This window comes from Salmo trutta, chromosome 37 (assembly GCF_901001165.1).
Source record: "Salmo trutta chromosome 37, fSalTru1.1, whole genome shotgun sequence".
In the NCBI taxonomy this organism is placed as follows: Eukaryota; Metazoa; Chordata; class Actinopteri; order Salmoniformes; family Salmonidae; genus Salmo; species Salmo trutta.
Window position 1 is genome coordinate 17,997,822 of NC_042993.1, and position 23,239 is coordinate 18,021,060.

A 23,239-nucleotide genomic window follows, 5' to 3' on the forward strand; every position below is an offset into this window, starting at 1 on the left:
TTGTTTATTGTCGTAGATGTGTTACTTAGGCTATGTTTCTTTTAGGGTGGGGGCTTTGGGGGGGGGGTAGAGTTGTTATGCTTTATTTATCTCACCGTGCTGTGAGGATTTGGTGTGATGTGGCTTGTTTGTCCCTCTGGGGGAGCGATAGCTGTAGACTGAGCCTGTCCAAAGGGCAGGACAGCGTAACTGAACAGAAAGAGCTCAGCCCCTCTGAGGAGGTCATAATCTCTGACTGTGTCGACTTGGACCTGCTCCAGTACCATGCCATCACTATTACCATTATCTTGGCTAAGGTAATCCAAAGGCATCCTGGCTGCTAGCTACGATGCAAGGCTCTCATCTGGTCTGGACACCACAACCCATGAAGCAGAACTAGTCTGTATAAAGAGGCTTGGAGGGAGTTTTGATTTTGGCCCAGATAACGCACTCAGACCGTAAACGCCCTTCTGCCTGAATCTGAGGGCGAAGAAGTGGGTGCCTGACTCAACAGATTGTAAGAATATTTACTGCCATGGTTTAATTTGTAACTGACAGATCTGTAAGATAATTGTAATAACTCTTCCAAACAGAAGATACACACAGGCCTGCACCATTATGTTGTCAATTAGATTTTTGGATTTTTATAGATTGTTTCAGATCTCTACCGCTTAGCCAGGCCTGAGTGAAAAGGAATGAAGTATGATGGACATTTCTGTTGAGAAAAAGTGCACTGGCATTAAAATGTTTAATATTTCAAGAGGCTGTCGTATGTATGTGTCTCTAACACAGTGATGACTACAGAAAAAAGGTTGGTAGGTAGAACATTGGAACGCTTGGGATGCAAGCTGATCCTAACTGTTATAGGCCTATTTCTCTTTTGTCCTGTTTATCAAAAGTGTTGGAAAAACTTGTCAATAATCAACTGACTGGCTTTCTTGATGTCTATAGTATTCTCTCTGGTATGCAATCTGGTTTCCGCTCAGGTTATGGATGTGTCACTGCAACCTTAAGGTCCTAAATGATGTCACCATTGCCCTTGATTCAAAGGAATGTTGTCCTGCTATTTTAATTGACGGCCAAAGCTTTTGATAAGGTAGACCATTCCATTCTTGTGAGCCGGCTAAGGATTATTGATGTCTCTGAGGGGTCTTTGGCCTGGTTTGCTAACTACCTCTCTCAAAGAGTGCAGTGTGTAAAGTCAGAACATCTGCTGTCTCAGCCACTGCCTGTCACCAAGGGAGTACCCCAAGGCTCGATCCTAGGCCCCACGTTCTTCTCAATTTACATCAACAACATAGCTCAGGCAGTAGGAAGCTCTCTCATCCATTTATATGCAGAGTATACAGTTTTATACTCATCTGGCCCCTCCCAGGATTTTGTGTTAAATGCTCAACAAAAAAGCTTTCTCAGTGTCCAACAAGCTTTCTCTGCCCTTAACCTTGTTCTGAACACCTCCAAAACAAAGGTCATATGGTTTGGTAAGAAGAATGCCCCACTCCTCACCAGTGTGATTACTACCTCTGAGGGTTTAGAGCTTGAGGTAGTCACCTCAAAAAAGTACTTGGGAGTATGGCTAGATGGTACACTGTCGTTCTCTCAGCACATATCAAAGCTGCAGGCTAAGGTTACATATAGACTTGGTTTCCTCTATCGTAATCGCTCCTCTTTCACCCCAGCTGCCAAACTAACCCTGATTCAGATGACCAACCTACCCGTGCTAGATCACGGAGACGTAATTTATAGATCGGCAGGTAAGGGTGCTCACGAGCGGGAAGATGTTCTTTACTATTCGGCAATCAGATTTGACACCAATGCTCCTTATAGGACACATCACTGCACTCTATACTCCTCTGTAAACTGGTCATCTCTGTATACCGTCATAAGACCCACTGGTTGATGCTTATTTTTAAAACCCTCTTAGGCCTCACTCCCCCCTATCTGAGATATCTACTGCAGCCCTCATCCTCCACATACAACTCCCGTTCTGACAGTCACATTCTGTTAACGGTCCCCAAAGCACACACATCCCTGGGTCGCTCCTCTTTTCAGTTCACTGCAGCTAGCGAGTGAAACGAGCTGCAAAGAACACTCAAACTGGACAGTTTTATCTCCATCTCTTCATTCAAAGACTCAGTCATGGACATTCTTACTGACAGTTGTGGCTGCTTCGAGTGATGTATTGTTGTCTCTACCTTCTTGCCTTTTGTGCTGTTGTCTGTGCCCAAAAATGTTTGTACCATGTTTTGTGCTGCTACCATGTTGTGCTGCAGCCATGTTGTGTTGCTACCATGTTGTTGTCATGTGTTGCTGCCATCCTATGTTGTTGTCTTAGGTCTCTCTTTATGTAGTGTTGTGGTGTCTATCTTGTCGTGATGTGTGTTTTGTCCAATATTTTTATTTTTAAACACAGGCCCGTCCCCACAGGAGGCCTTTTGCCTTTTGGTAGGTCATCATTGTAAATAAGAATTTGTTCTTAACTGACTTGCCTAGTTAAATAAAATATATATATATAAAAATATGCTCGGGGGAGTTTTCGGCTAGAGTCCATTGGCTGGTTTCCTGGACAAGTCAAGTTTCCTTGACTGAAAAGCATGTTCAATGTAGAATCCCCATTGAAATAGTTTTTTGCCCTATGAATACCTTGCTCCTCTACGGTAAGCCTTGGATTGGGTCAGCTCTTCGCTAGTCTCTCTAAACAGACAGACTGGCAGGTGTGTCCCTTTCCCTGTCAGTTCCGTCAAGTAGCATTAAGGCCCTAGTAGTGAGGATGTGAGTGTGCCTTTCTGCTGTGCCTTTCTGCTGTTGATCGTCTAATCTCTGTTATAAAGAAATTACAGTGTGGAAGGTTAGGTGTAGGTCTAATGAATAACCCCCCTTTATTCAAGCCATGTGGAGAGCCATGGTGGAGGTTTAAGCCAAGTAAGTCAGGAAGAGAAAACAGCAGTATAATGAATATGAATTGGAATTGCAGACCTTTACCATACCACTGAGCATGTTGTAACATTAGTTCACTCAGTATAATAACATTAAGAATCAACGGAAGGTGACCTCTCGTCTAAGCTGTCCCCTATTTTCCTTTCTCCCCCCTGGGGGCAGTGGAGACTGGATGTAGGATTTGGGGCTGGTTCCCTCCCTGCCTGGTGTGCCTGTGCCCTCACTGTGACTGACTGGGCAGTGTGCACTGACACCTGCTGGACTGGGAGGGAGGGACTACGGACTGCAGGAACCAGGCGCTGGGCTGCATCTGAAATGGCACCCTATTCACTATATAGTGCACTACTTTTGACCCGGTTTTAACACAGTTCTAGAATGGTAATGTGGACAGTGATTCTTTCTGTCTCACATAAACACATTATTCACATGACGTGTATCCTTGAGATCTCTTTGCCCTGGTTACCCGGATGTTGGTGACAGGCGACAATATTGAGGAGGACAGTTTGAATGTGTTAGTAAACGCTGGGGAAAGAAGGGGGCACGGTCTGCCCTTACACTGCATTTAGCTTCTTAATTCAATGTTAAATGCTTGGCTGTCTAGCACTGTGACTGGGAAGGAGAGGCTTTTTCCAAGCCATGGTACTGTAGTCTTATTTCCATTCAAAGATGGGGTGGAGTCAGAGTACAAATTCAGATGTGGTTATGCGCTGTGTTTGAATGGAAACCTAACTCCAAAAGACCTACAATTAGCCAAATAAGAGCAGCAGAACATCCAAAATTAGGAACTACAGCTTCTTTCCCACTGCATGGCCTGTTTTGCAATGTAAAAGATAGTGGAGAGCTCTCAGCTCGACCAAAATAAACAGCTGGCAGATTAGTCCTTGGGATAGGATCTGCAGCAGAACCGAGAAAGAAAATCCAATTGGCAATGATCTAAATAGCTGTGCAATCTTTTACTAATTTTGTGGTGCTTTAAATATGTCCACACTCTCAGTCAAGAGGAGGCTCACTAGTGCATACAGATGGCCAATAGTGTGGCTCTAGCTGGCTGTTTTCCATATTTGTTGTTATGCTGTGGCCATCTGATATTCCACCAGATAGAGGCTGTTGTTGGAAAGCTACTGTTTACAAAAGGAGTGTTTGACTTTCCAGCTCTACAACAACAGTGTTAGGACATAGGATGTGACCCTCCATCCAGAGGAAAACACATGAGATGTATTCTGGTGTCCAGTCTGTGTATTCAGAGGACTGGCTCTTTTTTTGTCAAGTCTAGTGAAAACCTATTCAGTGGTAGAGCTGGAGTGGGCCCAGGTCTGTCTTTGCACAGGGATATCATGAGCTCATAAACACTAACGCTGGTCTATGCACCACTGGATGTGCAACACACACGCAGGGACATACAGTATTTTAGCCATTATTTAACTAGGCAAGTCAGTTAAGAAAAAAAGTATTATTTACAATGACAGCCTAGGAACAGTAGGTTAACTGCCTTGTTCAGGGGCCGAAAGACTGATTTTTACCAGCTTGGGGATTTGATCTAAAAACCTTTCGGTTACTGGCCCAACACTCTAACCAGTAGGCTACCTACCAGGACACACATGCAGTAACACAAGATGTCATATTCATCACTCTCTCACTGTGCTGACTGGACAAATATAAACAACAGCACTGATTGCATCTGTGAAAGAAAAAGCCTCTATAACAAGACTCATTCTGAATGTACTGGTAAATAACACGATTTGGCAGTAACATGCGTTATTGTTTTATGATAGAAGCTCCGTGTTTGTTTCTGTATGTGTGTGTGTGTCAGGGTTTTCGTAAGGAAAATGTGGTGCCTGACATTTGACCGGCAGCATTTTAATTTAACTGCTAGACAATGAAATAAAGCAGATTTGAAAACCAATCGAACATGAGAGAAATAGGCTACTGGTTCCACGGCATAAGTCTTTATAAAATAATTGCCTCTATGTTTCTATGGTCGGATCTTACTTTGAAGCAATGTAAGACATGCCTCATAATAGGAAGTAAAACGTTCAGGTTTCAAACATTTAAGTATATATTTTCAAAATGCACCAGCTACTGCCTCCAGCTCATTGCAAAGTGGTGTGTGATGCACTGAAGCCTGCCTACCATTGCCTATACAGTCGTGGCCAAAAGTTTTGAGAATGACACAAATATAAATTTTCACAAAGTTTGCTACTTCAGTGTCTTTAGATATTTTTGTCAGATGTTACTATGGAATGCTGAAGTATAATTACAAGCATTTCATAAGTGTCAAAGGCTTTTATTGACAATTACATGAAGATGCAAAGAGTCAATATTTGCAGTGTTGACCCTTCTTTTTCAAGACCTCTGCAATCCGCCCTGGCTTGCTGTCAATTAACTTCTGGGCCACATCCTGACTGATGGCAGCCCATTCTTGCATAATCAATGCTTGGAGTTTGTCAGAATTTGTGGGTTTTTGTTTGTCCACCCGCCTCTTGAGGGTTGGCCACAAGTTCTCAATGGGATTAAGTTCTGGGGAGTTTCCTGGCCATGGACCCAAAATATCGATGTTTTGTTCCCCGAGCCACTTAGTTATCACTTTTACCTTATGGCAAGGTGCTCCATCATGCTGGAAAAGGCATTGTTCGTCACCAAACTGTTCCTGGATGGTTGGGAGAAGTTGCTCTCGGAGGATGTGTTGGTACCATTCTTTATTCATGGCTGTGTTCTTAGGCAAAATTGTGAGTGAGCCCACTCCCTTGGCTGAGAAGCAACCCCACACATGAATGGTCTCAGGATGCTTTACTGTTGGCATGACACAGGACTGATGGTAGCGCTCACCTTGTCTTCTCCAGACAAGCTTTTTTCCGGATGCCCCAAACAATCGGAAAGGGGATTCATCAGAGAAAATGACTTTACCCCAGTCCTCAGCAGTCCAATCCCTGTACCTTTTGATGATGTTTTGATGTTTTTCCTGGAGTGAAGTGGCTTCTTTGCTGCCCTTCTTGACACCAGGCCATCCTCCAAAAGTCTTCGCCTCACTGCCTCCTGCCATTCCTGAGCAAGCTCTGTACTGGTGGTGCCCCGATCCCGCAGCTGAATCAACTTTAGGAGATGGTCCTGGCACTTGCTGGACTTTCTTGGGTTCCCTGAAGCCTTCTTCACAACAATTGAACCGCTCTCCTTGAAGTTCTTGATGATCCGATAAATGGTTGATTTAGGTACAATCTTACTGGCAGCAATATCCTTGCCTGGGAAGCCCTTTTTCTGCAAAGCAATGATGACGGCATGTGTTTCCTTGCAGGTAACCATGGTTGACAGAGGAAGAACAATGATTCCAAGCACCACCCTCCTTTTGAAGCTTCCAGTCTGTTATTCGAACTCAATCAGCATGACAGAGCGATCTCCAGCCTTGACCTCGTCAACACTCACACCTGTGTTAACGAGAGAATCACTGACATGATGTCAGCTGGTCCTTTTGTGGCAGGGCTGAAATGCAGTGGAATTTTTTGGGGGGGGATTCAGTTCATTTGCATGGCAAAGAGGGACTTTGCAATTAATTGCAATTCATCTGATCACTCTTCATAACATTCTGGAGTATATGCAAATTGCCATCATACAAACTGAGGCAGCAGACTTTGTGAAAATTCATATTTGTGTCATTCTCAAAACTTTTGGCCACGACTGTATGCCCTTGAATGGCGAATGGGAAGTGCGCTTCAATTACCAGTTGGGAAATAAAAATAGTAGCTTTTTTTTGTGGCCATCAAAACTGTTGTTAACACGCAATCTCATTTAGAATTGTTACGCAATGATTGGGCTTATAAAAGCATGTTTAACTCCAGCAGCAACTAATGAGCTGTTTGAGAAGCTGTAGCAGCAGCTCTCACGCTGTCTGACAGATTTCCGCTCATATTTGCAGGACAGACATCCCAGCTCATAAAGTTATACAAGTAACTCTAAAATGCTACTCACAGCTTGCTGCACTCACACAAAACAAATATTAGACAGCGACGTTCTTGATTCAGGAGGGGATTCTCTGCTGTTACCAAGTGAAACATGATTTTGGAAGAAGCTAACCACTAAATTAGAAAACCAAATGCACAACTGCAGAGCATTTCACACATTTTCAAACAGTTAACTTAATAGTTAGAAGTTATCTAGCTGGCAAACATTTAGTTGTGAATTCCATACTGTGACTAGATCACCTAGATCACCTGGCTGGCCAACAGTCACAAGGCTCCGGGCTCTAGTTGTTGTATGCTATGTAAATAAACACTACGTGACTGGGGACTAGTACTGGTAAGGTTCATCATGAAAAATTATGTGAAAGGTGAAATGAAGAACGCAATCTTCTTTATCTCCTAACTCATTGCACAAGTTGACTGTAGGTATTTACTAAAATGAAGCTACAAATATTCCCATTTATAAAAAAATAAAAACATCTTCAATGAAATAGTTTCAACGGTATTGACAGTGGCTATTTCTAAATTATACAAATTAACCTATAGACCGATAAGCATGACCGGTCAAATGTATATACATTGACTGGTATTTCCATCAATGAATAGGCTAAAAAGCCTTATTTTACAATGGGATTTTTTTTCAACGGGCTGGCGGCAGTTTTATTTATTTGGCTTAAAAAAAACAATACTGGCCAAAAGCTGGCTATTGCCGCCTATTTGTGTGTGTGTGTGTGGTGTGCGTGTGCGTGTGTGTGTAGACTAGTAGACTATTGAAAGCCCTCCATGGTTGTTCCTGTGGGAGCAAGCTGTGACTCCAAAGCTTGTAAACAGGAACCAGCAGGGTTTTAACAGACTCACAGCCCTGCAGGTGTTTGGATTGAACACACACTCTCCTGCTAGCTAGCTGTCTTTCCTCTTCTTCATGGTTACATCCCAAATGGCACCCTATTACCTATATGGTGCACCTCTTTTGACCAGGGCCTAATGCACTACATGGGCCCTGGTCAAAAGCAGTGCGCTATATAGGGAAAAGGGTACCATTTGGGACACTTTATTTTCATTGCTCGGGCAGGAACTAGCATGGAAGTTGACCCTGTTTAGCCTCATGCACTTTATCTGACATGGATTGTCTAGTCAAACGATTCTATTGACTGAAAGAGGCTGACAAAACTGTTATCTGTTGGTTTTCATAATTCATAATTCCATTGACATTGTACAGCTGTCTTGTTGACTTCTAGAATACAGGAATTCAGGCTGTTCCTCTGGTATGCTAGCTAGCTGCTATGCCAGGTCATCTGCTTTGTTTGCAGCTGGTGAGAGAGACAGGATGCATCCCAAATGGCGCCGTATTCCCCATAGGGCTCTGGTCAAAAGTAGTGCACTATAAAGGGAAAACGCTTCTATTTGGGATGCATCTGGGTTATTTTTCTTGTATGTGTGGTGGTCTGTGAATGGCTTGACAGGCCTTGTTAGGTCGACTCAGGCCTGTTCTTAGCCTAGTCTTCTACTGAGCCTGACATGAGTTTTCCCAAGGGTGAGACCTCACCCTGCTGTAAACATTGTCTGGGACAGGGTTACCTTTAGGTGTCTATTACCTGCTGTATGTCTCAATGGTCTGTCATATATCAACTGTCCCTCTGTAGTAACACCTGCAGAGCTTTCTCAGTCATTCCCCTCAGGTAGTTGGGTCCAAATAGGATTTCAAATCAAATAACATTTTATTTGTCACATGCGCCAAATACAACATTTCACCTTACAGTGAAATGCTTAGTTACAAGCCCTAACCAACAAGGCAGTTTAAAAAATACAAAACATTTAAAATACCTTAAAAAAGTAAGTAAATAAGAATAAGAAATAAAAGTAACAAATAATTAAAAATGTTTTCTTTCAAATACTTAAGCTGCACTTAATTAAGCTTTTCTGGCTCAATGGAACAAATGAAATAGTCCCAAAAGGGCAAACTGCACCCATCTGGCACCCCAGGCAGACACTCAAAGAGGGATTTGAAAGAAAACAGATACTATTTGAACCCAGCTGGTCTGGTAATAAGGTGGGTGAGAGGGGACTGGCCCCGTGTCATATAATTCAATGAAGACATGAATATGGGAGACGTGTCTGTGGGTGTTTCATAGTGATGAGCAGTGGAGTGCTGGGACCGGTCTTTGATCCTGCATTAGAATTGACATTGCTTGCATCCCAAATGGCATCCTATTGCCTACATAGTGCACTACTGTTGACCAGGGCTCTGGGAATAGGGTGCCATTTGAGACCCAGTATAGTCTCTGATGGGAGTATTGGCAGCAGCTTTGTTACAGAGATACTAAAAGCCTGGCTCACATCCTCTCACATGACCTTTTTATTTCACTATGTTTAGCTGGTGTCAGTATTTTGCAGATGCAGACTGGTGTTTTTATAAAGGACTGGAAGGTTTCTCTGTTAGGCAGATAGTGTTTTAGCCAAGTATCTCTACTGCTGTCAATGTTGTAATCCTCCTCAGTCACGACATTGGGATTTCTCCTGGTCTGTGTTCACATCAAGGATACATCCCAAATGGAACCCTATTCCTTATATAGTGCAATACTTTTGACCAGGGCCCATAGGGCTCTAGTGCACTATATAGGAAAAAGGGGGCATTTGAGACGTGGCCCATGTTGAGCAGTTTATTTTCATTGCTCGGGCAGGAACTAGCACGGAAGTTGACCCTGTTTAGCCCCATGCTCTTTATCTGACATGGATTGTCTAGTCAATGGATCCTTTTGACAGAAAGAGACCAATCAAACTATTTGGGATACTATTTAAATCCAGCTGGTCTCAAGTTTCAAGTTTTAATGTCACATGCACAAGTACAGTGAAATGCCTTTCTTGCAAACTCAAAACCCAACAATGCAGTAATCAATAACAATGTATTATTTTAAGAAAAAAAACACAATAAGAAATATGAAATACCCAATAAAGTAAGTAATTAAGCAAAGCATATGCAGGAAATATTTTTTAAAAGTCAGTTCCAGTACCATATTTACAATGTGCGGGGTCTGGTAATAAGGTGGGTGAGAGTTAACTGGCCCCGTGTCATATTATTCAATGAAGACATGAATATGGAAGATGTATCTGTGGGTGTTTCATAGTGATGAGCAGTGGAGTGCTGGGACCGGTCTTTGATCCTGCATTAGAATTGACATTGACTGCATCCCAATGGCACCCTATTTCCTACATAGCCCATAGGATCCTTTTCAAAAGTATTGCACTATATAAGGAATAGGGTTCCATTTGGGATGTATCCTTGATGTGAACACAGACCAGGAGAAATCCCAATGTCGTGACTGAGGAGGATTAGAACATTGACAGCAGTAGAGATACTTGGCTAAAACACTATCTGCCTAACAGAGAAACCTTCCAGTCCTTTATAAAAACACCAGTCTGCATCTGCAAAAACATAGTGAAATGAAAGGTAACGTGGGAGGATGTGAGCCAGGCTTTTAGTATCAACGTAAGAAAGCTGCTGCCAATACTCTGATCAGAGACTAGAAATGCGTCCCAAATGGTACCCTGTTCCCTATATAGTGCACCACTTTGACCTGAGCCCTGGTCAAACTATCATCGCAGTGTGAGTCGCAGTGGGAGGTCATCTGAGTCCAGTGGGAAATCACTCTTCTTCTTCTTCCCCTCCTTTTCCTCCCTCTCCCTCCTCCTCTCTTACCGCTCCCTCCTCCTCCCCTCCTCCTCCTTAAGTTCACCTCAGGGAACACCACACAAAACTTTATTGGTTCCTCTCAATGGCTGGTGCCTCAAAAGGCAATAGGAAGGCTCACAACAAAAACATGTAGCATAGCAGGCATAAAAAGAACAGGGAGCAGATCAGATGCATACACTGCCATGCATAAGGGACTGCAGATGAGTGTAGCTCATTAGCTAACTGGCACTGTGCAATGCTGTACCAACAATCAACTCTCCCAGGTCTTCCTGCTGGAGAAGTCAGCTGTTAATGGCCCTACTTGTAGAATGTGGTGAAGAATTTAGGCTGGGTCCATAGCGCGAGCGTGTGTGTATAGTTGTGACTTCTACCATCTCTCCTCCCATCTGTCTCTGGCCTGACAACTGCTCATTCCCTCAGAGCAGCTGAGCTGACAGGGATGGTCACAACAGCACAGACCGGCTCACACATCATTAGACATTAGATAGGCCACAAGGACCACAACACAAGCTTCTACAACCCATACTGCCCACTCAGACATGCACTAACAAGGCTAACTATACAATGTGCTAAGGTTAGGATGTGACATTATATACAGGTAATATTGCTTACTGCATAACCATTTTTAAAAGCATGCGTTCTCTCCTTTTGTATCTACTACATGGTGCACATTCACTCTTAGAAATAAGCTGTCGAAATAGTCTGTTGTTGTGAATTTGTTAGTGTAATACATCAGGAAAGTACCAACTGCTAACCGTTAAAAAGGCACGTTCTCTATAGACCACTGGAGACATTGCATTTGTCTGGAAACCGTCCACAAAAAATCTCCTTTCTCTCCCCTGTGCTTGGTTGTCGAGTGTTATTTAATTCCGATTGGTTTATTGAGTTGCTTTTGTTACGGCTTCACAATCGAAGCTACATTTCATAGAATGTCCTAATGAATAGGCTTCTCAGAGCTCACTGAGTTCTGCACTTGTTCCATTGTCTGACCTCCATCATTTGGCCTCAGCTGCTGTGCAGTGCTGCCCAGTTTGCAGCACTGTGACTCTGTGGAGGCCTCTCTAAATCAGCTTGTGTTTTCTCTCTCTCTCCCTCTCTCTTCCTTCTCCCTTTCTCTCCTTTCCTCTCCTTCTCCCTCTCTCTCTCTCTCTCTCTCTCTCTCTCTCTCTCTCCTGGCTCTGTGTTTGGCTCTCTGTTGTGAGGTGAGAGGAGCTGGGCATGATCTGGGTTGAAACTGGTTTGATTCGCCTCAGTGGAATAGGGCAGCCAGGCTAAATCCCACTGTGGTATAATAGGGGTTATAATTAAACAACGGAGGCTGTTTACACCCTGGTCACCTGAATAACTCAGGATGGCAGGAGCGTCTCTGTGGAAACTGTAGAGGTGTTGGCATGTGGGGTGGGGGTTGGTGAAATGGGTCGGTTAGTTAAGGGGGGAGTTAAGAACAGGAGGGCACAGCTGCTGCTTCCATGTCTTTGCAGCTGCGGGCACCGACCTCACCATCCCACCCATCTTCCCGCAACCCATCTTTGTCGTGCCACCTCACACACCCAACCAGTACTGCCAGTATTTGCCCCCTACCCCCTCTTTGTCTTTCTTTCTCTCTCCCTCTCTTTCTCTCCCCTCTCATTCTCTCTCTCTGACAGACAGCTGACTCCCCCTGACTCCCCCTCTTCCAGAGGACTGATAAGCCTCCCCAGTTATTTATTCCTGATGGCTCAGTGAGATACGTGCCTGACCACAGACTGACCGACAGACCACCATGGACAGGCCTCAGAGAAGAGCCTTGTTGTTCCAAAGTCGCCACTGAGGGGACTGGAGTTTACAAACTAGACTGTTATCCACTAAGAGAACTGGATTTTACAAACTAGACTGTTATCCATTAAGAGGACTGGAGTTTACAAACTAGACTCACTGAGACGGCTGGAGTGTCCAGACAACCAGCTACTAGATTGTTACTGAGAGCTAACTTTACTTGCCTGGTTTTAGTCATCTCCAGTTGGTAGAGAGTCCACAGATCTGATCTGGTCATGGCAGGACTCACAGTGCTCTTTCGCTTCCTATACATGGGCTTTCTGAGGGACAGGGGGAGACAGCAGGGGAGACCGCAGGGGAGACCGCAGGGGAGACTGGCGCTAACGGACCAAAGTCAAACTTCTAAAGAGAATGGTATGTCAAACCTAATACCCTTTGCTTTCATCTGCATTGCTTGCTGTTTGGGGTTGTAGGCTAGGCTTCTGTATAAGCACTTTGTGACAACTGCTGATGTAAAAAGGGTTCCCGTGTGGTGCAGCGGTCTAAGGCACTGCATCTCAGTGCAAGAGGTGTCACTACAGTCCCTGGTTTGAATCCAGGCTGAATCACATCCGGCTGCGTTTGGGAGTCCCATAGGGCGGCACACAACTGGCCCAGCGTTGGCTGGGTTTGGCTGGGGTAGGCCGTCATTGTAATTAAGAATTTGTTCTTAACTGACTTGCCTGGTTAAATATAAGTACATTTGATTGATTCACCTACACTACCGGTCAAAAGTTTTAGAACACCTACTCATTCAAGGGTTTTTCTTTATTTTTTACTATTTTCTACATTATAGAATAATAGTGAAGACATCAAAACTAAGAAATAACACATATGGAATCATGTAGTAACCAAAAAAAGTGTTAAACAAATCAAAATAGATTTTATATTTCAGATTCTTCAAATAGCCACCCTTTGCCTTGATGACAGCTTTGCACACTCTTGGCATTCTATCATCCAGCTTCATGAAGTAGTCAACCTGGAATGCATTTCAATTAACAAATGTTTGCCTTAAAAGTTAATTTGTGGAATTTCTTTCCTTCTTAATGCGTTTGAGCCAATCAGTTGTGTTGTGATAAGGTAGGGGGTATACAGATGATAGCCCTATTTGGTAAAAGACCAAGTCTATGTTATGGCAAGAACAGCTCAAATAAGCAAAGAGAAACGACAGTCCATCATTACTTTGAAACATGTAGGTCAGTCAATACGGAACATTTCAAGAACTTTTCTTCAAGGGCAGTCGCAAAAAACATCAAGCACTATGATGAAACCGGCTCTCATGAGGACCGCCATGGGAATGGAAGACCCAGAGTTACCTCTGCTGCAGAGGATAAGTTCATTAGAGTTACCAGCCTCAGAAATTGCAGTCCAAATAAATGCTTCACAGAGTTGCTTCACACAAGTAACAGACACATCTTAACGTCAACTGTTCAGAGGAGACAGTGTGAATCAGGCCTTCATGGTCGAATTGCTGCAAAGAAACCACTACTAAAGGACACCAATAATAAGAAGAGACTTGCTTGGGCCAGGAAACATGAGCAATGGACATTCGACCGGTGGAAATTGGTCCTTTGGTCTGGAGATGTTTGGTTCCAACCGCTGTGTCTTTGTGAGACGTGGTGTGGGTGAACGGATGATCTCCGCATGTGTATTTCCCACCGTAAAGCATGGAGGAGGAGGTGTTAGGGTGTGGGTGTGCTTTGCTGGTGACACTGTCTGCAATTTATTTAGAATTCACACTTAACCAGCATGGCTACCACAGATTTCGGCAGCGATACGCCATCCCATCCGGTTTGGGTTTAGTCGGACTATCATTTGTTTTTCAACAGGACAATGACCCAACACACCTCCAGGCTGTGTAAGGGCTATTTGACCAAGAAGCAGAGTGATTGAGTGCTTCATCGGATGACCTGGCCTCCACAATCACCCGACCTCAACCAAATTGAGATGGTTTGGGATGAGTCGGGCCGCAGAGTGAAGTAAAAGCAGCCAACAAGTGCTCAGCATATGTGGGATCTCATTCAAGACTGTTGGAATGATTGAGAGAATGCCAATTAGTGTGCAAAGCTGTCATCAAGGCAAAGGTTGGCTATTTGATGGTGTTATTTCTACAATGTAGAAAATAGTAAAAATAAAGAAGAACCCTTGAATGAGTAGGTGTTTTAAAACTTTTGACCGGTAGTGTATGTTATATGCTTTCTGTGTTAGCGCCACGTTACGTCATCAGGTGGTCTGTCTTTGTGTGCTATTGGCTGTAAGTAAAGACCTTTTACAGATCATTTGCCTTTGTGATCCACTAAACCACCTCCAAGTTACTTCCTCCCCTATTAATAGAAAAAAACGGTAATTCCCCCTCGACTTTCCTTTGAAAAGCTTTAAACCTAGCTACTTGGTAATGTGCCTGCTGGACAGCCTCTCTCTGATTGACTAAAGATACTGGCTATAATAGGGGTATCAATGAGTTCTTGGTTCTGGTCATATCTTCGAAAAGCCAGTCCGGTAAAAAGCTTATGTCTTAATTAAAAGGGCAGTATTGTATTTTGAGACAGGCTTGACTATGCAAATAAGCCAATAGGCAGAGGGGTAGCCTACATTGTCTAATTCTCTGTATGGTAATAATAATACTTTGCATATTACATCATACAACACAATACAATGTAATGTCAATGTACAGTCACCTATTTGGCCCATGGTGTTACAAATCAAGTGAAAAATCATAAATTAATGTCAAGCCCTTCATAATGTAAAAATGTTTTTAAAAGTCTCATGCAATGTAGGCCAGCATTGAACACCACATTAACAGTTGAAGTCGGAAGTTTCCATACACTTAGTTTGGAGTCATTAAAACTCGTCTTTCAACCACTCCACAAATTTCTTGTTAACAAACTATAGTTTTGGCAAGTTGGTTAGGACATCTACAATTTTCCCAACAATTGTTTACAGACAGATTATTTCACTTATAATTCACTGTACCACAATTTCAGTGGGTCAGAAGTTTACATACACTAAGATGACTGTGCCTTTAAACAGTTTGGAAAAGTCTGGAAAATGATGTCATGGCTTTAGAAGCTTCTGATAGGCTAATTGACATAATTTGAGTTCGTTGGAGGTGTACCTGTGGATGTATTTCAAGGCCTACCTTCAAACTCTTTGCTTGACATCATGGGAAAATCGCAAGAAATCAGCCAAGACCTCAGAAAAACAATTATAGACCTCCACAAGTCTGGTTCACCCTTGGGAGCAATTTCCAAACGCCTAAAGGTACCACGTTCATCTGTACAAACAATAGTATGCAAGTATAAACACCATGGGACCACGCAGCCGTCATACCGCTCAGGATGGAGACGCGTTCTGTCTCCTAGAGATGAACGATCTTTGGTGCAAAAAGTGCAAATCAATCCCAGAACAACAGCAAAGGACCTTGTGAAGATGCTAGAGGGAACAGGTACAAAAGTATCTATATCCACAGTAAAACGAGTCCTATAACGACATAACCTGAAAGGCCGCTCAGCAAGGAAGAAGCCACTGCTCCAAAACCTCCATAAAAAAAGCCAGACTACGGTTGCAACTGCACATGGGGACAAAGATGGTACTTTTTGGACAAATGTCCTCTGGTCTGATGAAACAAAAATAGAACTGTTTGGCCATAATGACCATCGTTATGTTTGGAGGAAAAGGGGGGAGGCTTGCAAGCCGAAGAACACCATCCCAACCGTGAAGCACGGGGGTAGCAGCATCATGTTGTGGGGGTGCTTTGCTGCAGGAGGGACTGGTGCACTTCACAAAATAGATGGCATCATGAGGAAGGACAATTATGTGGATACATTGAAGCAATATCACAAGACATTAGTCAGGAAGTTAAAGCTTGGTCACAAACGGGTCTTCCAAATGGACAATGACCCCAAGCATACTTCCAAAGTTGTGGCAAGATGGCTGAAGGACAACAAAGTCAAGGTATTGGAGTGGCCATCACAAATCCCTGACCTCAATCGTATAGAAAATTTGTGGGCAGAACTAAAAAAGTGTGTGCGAGCAAGGAGGCCTACAAACCTAACTCAGTTACACCAGCTCTGTCAGGATGAATGGGCCAAAATTCACCCAACTTATTGTGGGAAGCTTGTGGAAGGCTACCCGAAACGTTTGTACTATGTTAAACAATTTAAAGGCAATGCTACCAAATACTAATTGAGTGTATGTAAACTTCTGACCCACTGGCAATGTGAAAATGCTGAAATAAATCATTCTCTCTACTATTATTCTGACATTTCACATTCTTAAAATAAAGTGGTGATCCTAACTGACCTAAGACAGGGAATTTTTACTAGGATTAAATGTCAGGAATTGCGAAAAATGTTGTTTAAATGTATTTGGCTAAGGTGTATGTAAACTTCTGACTTCAACTGTAGGTTACTGTAGTGGACACAATAGCCTATTGACTACTGTCTAAAACTGTAAGGGCACAGCCTCAGTGTTGACTAAGTTGCACAACATTTCCACAACGTTCAAGTTTCTGCTCACAATACCTAAAATTTGCTCAGTGCCCCAAAAAATATGAGGGAAGATTGTAAGTAGTGCTGGGCTATATGGCCAAAATATCATATGATATTTTTCACATTTTTGACAGTATGACAGTATTTTACAGTATTATATGTTTTTTAATAATAGAAGTTCTAAATATGCTTCATGAATAGTTCATGACCCTAGGGTGGAAACATATGTGATTGCAATGGGTCTTTCTCCATTCTGAATGTTTTGTACTGTTCAATCCAACTTCAAACAATTTCTACATTTCCATACTGTGCCCCACAGAGCTGCATAATATGGGAAAACATCTTGGCCTAGTTAAATGGTTAACTGGTGGAATCATGGAAATAGAATGATTCATCTAATTCTATAGTTGGAATATAGTGGGCAGCACCTTGAATACATTCTTTGATATGACAACGCAGGAATAAACCAGGGAGGAATTATCAACAGGGTAGGAACCAAAGTGTTGGTCAGTGTTTCCATGGGACACTAATTAGATGTTACATAATGTGTTTTCTTACCTCATGTAGCTTGCTAGCTAACATATTCATGCTTCGCCTTTTCCTCTCTGATTTGGAAGATACCGTTGCACAAACAACATGCTTATCTTGGCCTACATCAGCACAAGTACCAGGCTGTATTAGTTACCAAAGTTTGTTCTGACTTAGTACATTTAGCAAGCTAGGTAGCCAGCTAACTAGCGATTAGCATTATCAGCTAACACGATTTATTTTAGCTAGAACTTGATAAGAAAAGAAATACTAGCAGACAGCATGATACACAAACTAATAGTGTTATTATAGAACGCTTGCAGAAAGCAGCATCATTGTCACCAACATATTTTTGCATCTGACCATGCAGACTGCAGAATGAACAGCAAGAAAGTGCTCTCTCCATGAGTGATGAAGCGTGTGGGAAGAAGCATTCAGCAGGAGGAGCGGGAGCGAGAGATGACTCATGTAGCAAACTGAGTAAACCATAAAAAAGGACATTACATGCGCTGGAGTTGCATATCACATTTAACAAAATAAACATTGAAATATCGTTATAGAAGGTAAAGTTAAACCCAAACCGGTTCCTGTATCAATACCGGTAAAAAGTAAAATAAGGTATACCGCCCAGCCGTAGTTGTAAGTGGGATGTACATGGATGCATTTTGCTGTGTAGTGGACAGGGGTCCAGGAATTAGAGAGGGGATTAAAAGCAATCATCAATAAACCCTATTCCACCGCAAATCCATGTACGACAACTGTTTGGTCCGGCTTAACTTTTTTCCATGGAGTCGAGAGTGAGGCAGGCGGCCGGCGAGAACTGCTTAATTCAAAGCAACACTCCTCGTCAGTAAATCTTATTTGGGGGGCAACGGGGGACAAGAAAGAAAAGCTCCAATTGGTCAAAAGACCTAGCATTGCCTTCATAGTAAAGCTTGGTGACCGGGAGGCCGAGAGGCAGGTTGTCTGATTTCCTCCTGACGTACGGGGCTTGCCTACCCAGATCTACAGGCACGGTCGGCTGCCCACCTATGATTTCTCAACGACCTAGGATTTCACTAGTTTCCTTTGTTAAACGGAGAAAGGTCAAATCAGGAGTTAACAGAGGTACCTGTGATGATGGCGGTGTTTGATAACCGCAGCTGGCAGTATTCACAGGCAGGGAGTACCCTCATCCAACTGTCAGGTAACATAAATGTGTCTCAGATACTAGTATTCACCCTGTTGTTGCTCTCTGTGTCTGTCTTGGTGCATGATTAGGGAAGCTAGTTGATTCTCCTGTTTTGGTAAATGCAATGTAATTTGTGTGAATGGTTTGTGTTTGTCTATTTCTGTACATTACTGTATTGCCAAGGTACATTAGTCTCTAGTTGTGTGGTTTGCTGTTCAGATTCCCTCTGCAGCATTAGGTGCTATCAGCTTTCAAAGAAGAGGGGAGGAGGGTAGAGTGTCCTTGACTTATGAAGCTCTGTGGCTCCAGCCAGCTAATCTACCAGAGCCCCTACACTGTAGTTTCCTTATATATTAGCTATAGGCTATATCCGTGTACCAAATGGCACCCTATTCCCTATATAGTGAACTACTACCATGCCGGGCTCTGATCAAAACTAGTTCATTATATTGGGAATAGGCTGCCATTTGGGGCTCAATATATCTATCTGAAAACAATGAATTGAACAATGACAATCAAGGCTTCAATGTGGACTCTGGCTAAGCAAGCCCATGCACTGACTCTTTTTGATCACAGAAGACACAGACCGGTGTGAGTAAAAATGGGGGGAATTGCTTGTTTACTCAGACAAAATCTCCAGCCTAGAGACTGTAACTGCATCCCAAATGGCACCCTATTCCCTACATAGTGCAGTACTTTTGACCAGAGCCCTGTATAGTGTACTGTAGGAATAGGAGGTGCCATTTGGGATGCACCTGTGACCAGTGGTGAGGTAATTAATGCAGAAGAATCTGTGGCGCGCCTGGCTCCTTCCTCCGAGGGGACAGGAGAAAATGAAGGCCATTTGTCATGAAGATAGCTGAGAGAGAGCTACGGAATGAGATCAGGGTCTACTTTAAATCTCCACCATCTCAACCTGTCAGTTCTTCTTCCGGGGGCTTCTCATTAGAGTCCTGGGTTGCATCCCAAATGGCACCCTATTCCCTATGGGCCCTGGTCAAAAGTAGTGCACTTTATATGGAATAGGGTGCAATTTGGAACAGTGCCCTGGTCTCCTGTCTGTCCCATATCACCTTGGCCTGTCTCTGTCTCATCATAACACTCCTCTGAGAGGGTTTGTTGTCAGGTGGAGGTGGGATACTAGAGAAAATGGGTGAACAGATGTAAGGTATAATCTAGTATTGGCCTTGCCCTGTATAGAATGGAGAACGGACACATGCAACATTCTGCGTTCTGTACAGACCAAGTGTTAGCCTGTAGACTAAATCAAATCAAATGTATTTATAAAGCCCTTCTTACATCAGCTGATATCTCAAAGTGCTGTACAGAAATCCAGCCTAAAACCCCAAACAGCAAGCAATGCATGTGTAGAAGCACGGTGGCTAGGAAAAACTCCCTGGAAAGGACAGAACCTAGGAAGAAACCTAGAGAGGAACCAGACTATGAGGGGTGGCCAGTCCTCTTCTGGCTGTGACTATAGCTTATAGAGACTATAGCTTAGTGTTCACATTGTCTTTGGATTGCACTTGTGATTTGTGAACCAGGCTCATAGAAGAGATATAGAGGGATGGATCAAATGGTGAACACAGCATAGAGAGGGTTGCCCATGTAGAGGCCAATGGTAAAGTTAACAATGCCCCGGTCGATAGAGGGAGAGGGAGCCGTAAAATAAACGTGGTGAGGACAGTATTGGAAGTGTCTGTGTAAGAGAGGGATCAGTCGACAGATGGCCACAACACTACCTTTAAACGCAGGGAGGGAGAAAAGGGTCATTTCACTAGTTTATAGGCTTTTTGGGGTGATGCATGGAAAACTACATTAACATACTGATTTCAATTATATTTTATATGGCAGAGTGGAGTTTTAATAAAAATGGTAAGAACACAGCTGTGAATATCTCTACGTAGTACAACACAGTATTGAAGACGCCTAGCCTAGTGTTTTTCATTTAGTAACATTGTTTTAAAGAAGCTGCAACAGCACAATGAAAGAGATTGTGAAACTGTTGAACTGAGAAAGGCTGGGTCTCTTCCAACTGTCTGTGAAGGTCGTACAGCTCTTTAGTTGTTTGGTCTCATCGCTCCCCCTGGCACTAATGGAACGTGAGACTGTTGTTATTATAGTGTAGGTTGTCACACTGGAGAGATGGAAAAACAACATATCAACAGCACCATGTAATTGGTCTTTAATCGTCTATGACTGGTCCAACAATATTCAGAAAGCACAGCATAGACACCTGGATTTAAGAATTTATCAGTTTATATACATCAGGTTTCACCATAAATGCAAACCCTGCCCAGTGCCCACCCAGCGTGTCTGGCAAGCTCAATCAAGCGCACCTAAAATATAATATCAAATAAATCAAATAAAATGTTCTACCCAGGTCTGCTATGTAATAACGGCAGAACCGGATCAGAAAACAGCATTGACACATTCTGTAGCGTTGAGAGACCTGGTCACTCAGGACTGTGTTCTGTTTCTGTTCTGCCTTCTGCTTATTTAGGGTCTCAAAAACTGGCAAAAGAAAGTGGCACATCGTTACCTCAGAGGAAATGCTATACTTAAACCCCCAGAAAAAGGGTGTCGGTGCTGCGCAGAGCAGAGCCAGGCCAAAGCACACAGCATACAGGCAAAGTTTCCCTCCCCATCCAAATGAGATTAGAGGGGCTGAGGCCTCTGTGACTGGACCTGCAGGGTGAGAGAAACACCCACACTTCCTCTGGATTTGAAGCGCTCCAGAGTCAAACTGAGCTGAGCGCACGACACAACTGTGAAGAATAGCTCCCATCACAGCCCCAGCCATGGCTTTCTTTACACAAGGGCTGCATCCCAAATTGCACCCTATTCCTTATACAGTGCACTCGTTTACATGGCTCTGGTCAACAATGTGCACTATGTAGGGAATAGGGTGCCATTTGGGAAACAAACAAGCTCTATATCCTGGTCCTGTGGATGTGGCCAGCAACGCTGGGTCTGATTCGCCCCATCAGAAATCACACCCATACATTTGTACCAGGGCTTGGATTACTTGTCCTGTGCTTGGCTTTTTCAAGCTACTTACTTACTTAAACCCTTTTGCTCCTTGTTGCAGCATAGGTCATCCACAAAGGTTGTCCACAAAAGTCCTAATCGGGGCAGAGCACTATGATGAACATGTGTGACTGGGGAGGGTGAGGACTTGTGTACCAACACACTGGTGTGGAAGTCAGTCCTCTGAGAGGCTAAAAGTCTCTGGCCGAAATGGCACCCTATTCCCTATATAGTGCACTGCATGGGCCCTGGTCAAAAGTAGTGCACTATGAAGGAGATATGTTGCCATTTGGGGACAGACCATGTGAAGCAGCTGGTCTTGCTGTCTGTCTGTGGTCCTTGTAAGTAAAGTGCTGTTAAACTGACTGAAGAGGGGATTGACATACTTTCCTTACACCATGCCTGGTGCCTGGTGAGAGAGAGAGGTTACTGTGAGGCAACAGGCTTTAGACTAGAGAGAGCTACTGGCCTGGCTCTATGTTTGTTACACCATGCCTGGTGCCTGGTGAGAGAGAGAGGTTACTGTGAGGCAACAAGCTTTAGACTAGAGAGAGCTGCTGGCCTGGCTCTATGTTTGTTACACCATGCCTGGTGCCTGGTGAGAGAGAGAGGTTACTGTGAGGCAACAGGCTTTAGACTAGAGAGAGCTGCTGGCCTGGCTCTATGTTTGTTACACCATGCCTGGTGCCTGGTGAGATAGAGAGGTTACTGTGAGGCTACAGGCTTTAGACTAGAGAGAGCTACTGGCCTGGCTCTATGTTTGTTACACCATGCCTGGTGCCTGGTGAGAGAGAGAGGTTACTGTGAGGCAACAGGCTTTAGACTAGAGAGAGCTGCTGGCCTGGCTCTATGTTTGTTACACCATGCCTGGTGCCTGGTGAGATAGAGAGGTTACTGTGAGGCTACAGGCTTTAGACTAGAGAGAGCTACTGGCCTGGCTCTATGTTTGTTACACCATGCCTGGTGCCTGGTGAGAGAGAGAGGTTACTGTGAGGCAACAGGCTTTAGACTAGAGAGAGCTGCTGGCCTGGCTCTATGTTTGTTACACCATGCCTGGTGCCTGGTGATATAGAGAGGTTACTGTGAGGCTACAGGCTTTAGACTAGAGAGAGCTGCTGGCCTGGCTCTATGTTTGTTACACCATGCCTGGTGCCTGGTGAGAGAGAGAGGTTACTGTGAGGCAACAGGCTTTAGACTAGAGAGAGCTGCTGGCCTGGCTCTATGTTTGCTTCAGTAGATCAGACCAGGCACAGCACAGGGCAACTTCCCATTCTGAGGGTCAAAAGTAGTGCATTATGAAGGGAATGGGTTGCCATTTGGGAGGCACACATGGACAACTTAGTGTAGTAGCATACGCAGTGCTGTGGGTCCAAAACCTTTTTCAATTAATCTTTTATTTATGCATGTTTTCTCAAAGAGCTGGAGTGGTGGACTTTATTTCCTGTTCAATCTACTGTTGTTCCATTTGTCCATACACCCGGTCATACTGTTGTTCCATTTGTCCATACACCCGGTCATACTGTTGTTCCATTTGTCCATACACCCGGTCATACTGTTGTTCCATTTGTCCATACACCCGGTCATACTGTTGTTCCATTTGTCCATACACCCGGTCATACTGTTGTTCCATTTGTCCATACACCCGGTCATACTGTTGTTCCATTTGTCC

General features: G+C 43.7%; 1 protein-coding gene across 4 annotated transcripts in view; it reads left to right on the forward strand.

The window, feature by feature from the left end:
- Window positions 1-23,239, forward strand: part of LOC115176384 (triple functional domain protein) — a 137,424-nt gene that overhangs the window by 25,781 nt on the left and 88,404 nt on the right. Inside the window, exon 1 of one of the 4 annotated variants that reach the window (XM_029736389.1) lies at window positions 12,355-12,726. The exons of 1 other annotated variant lie outside the window; for it this stretch is intronic. In XM_029736389.1, the coding sequence (XP_029592249.1) occupies window positions 12,588-12,726 (139 nt within the window). In that variant the 5' untranslated portion in view covers window positions 12,355-12,587. Of the gene's footprint in view, window positions 1-12,354; window positions 12,727-23,239 lie in introns of those variants that run through there. 2 more of the 4 variants (XM_029736385.1, XM_029736386.1) reach the window with 2 other exon arrangements.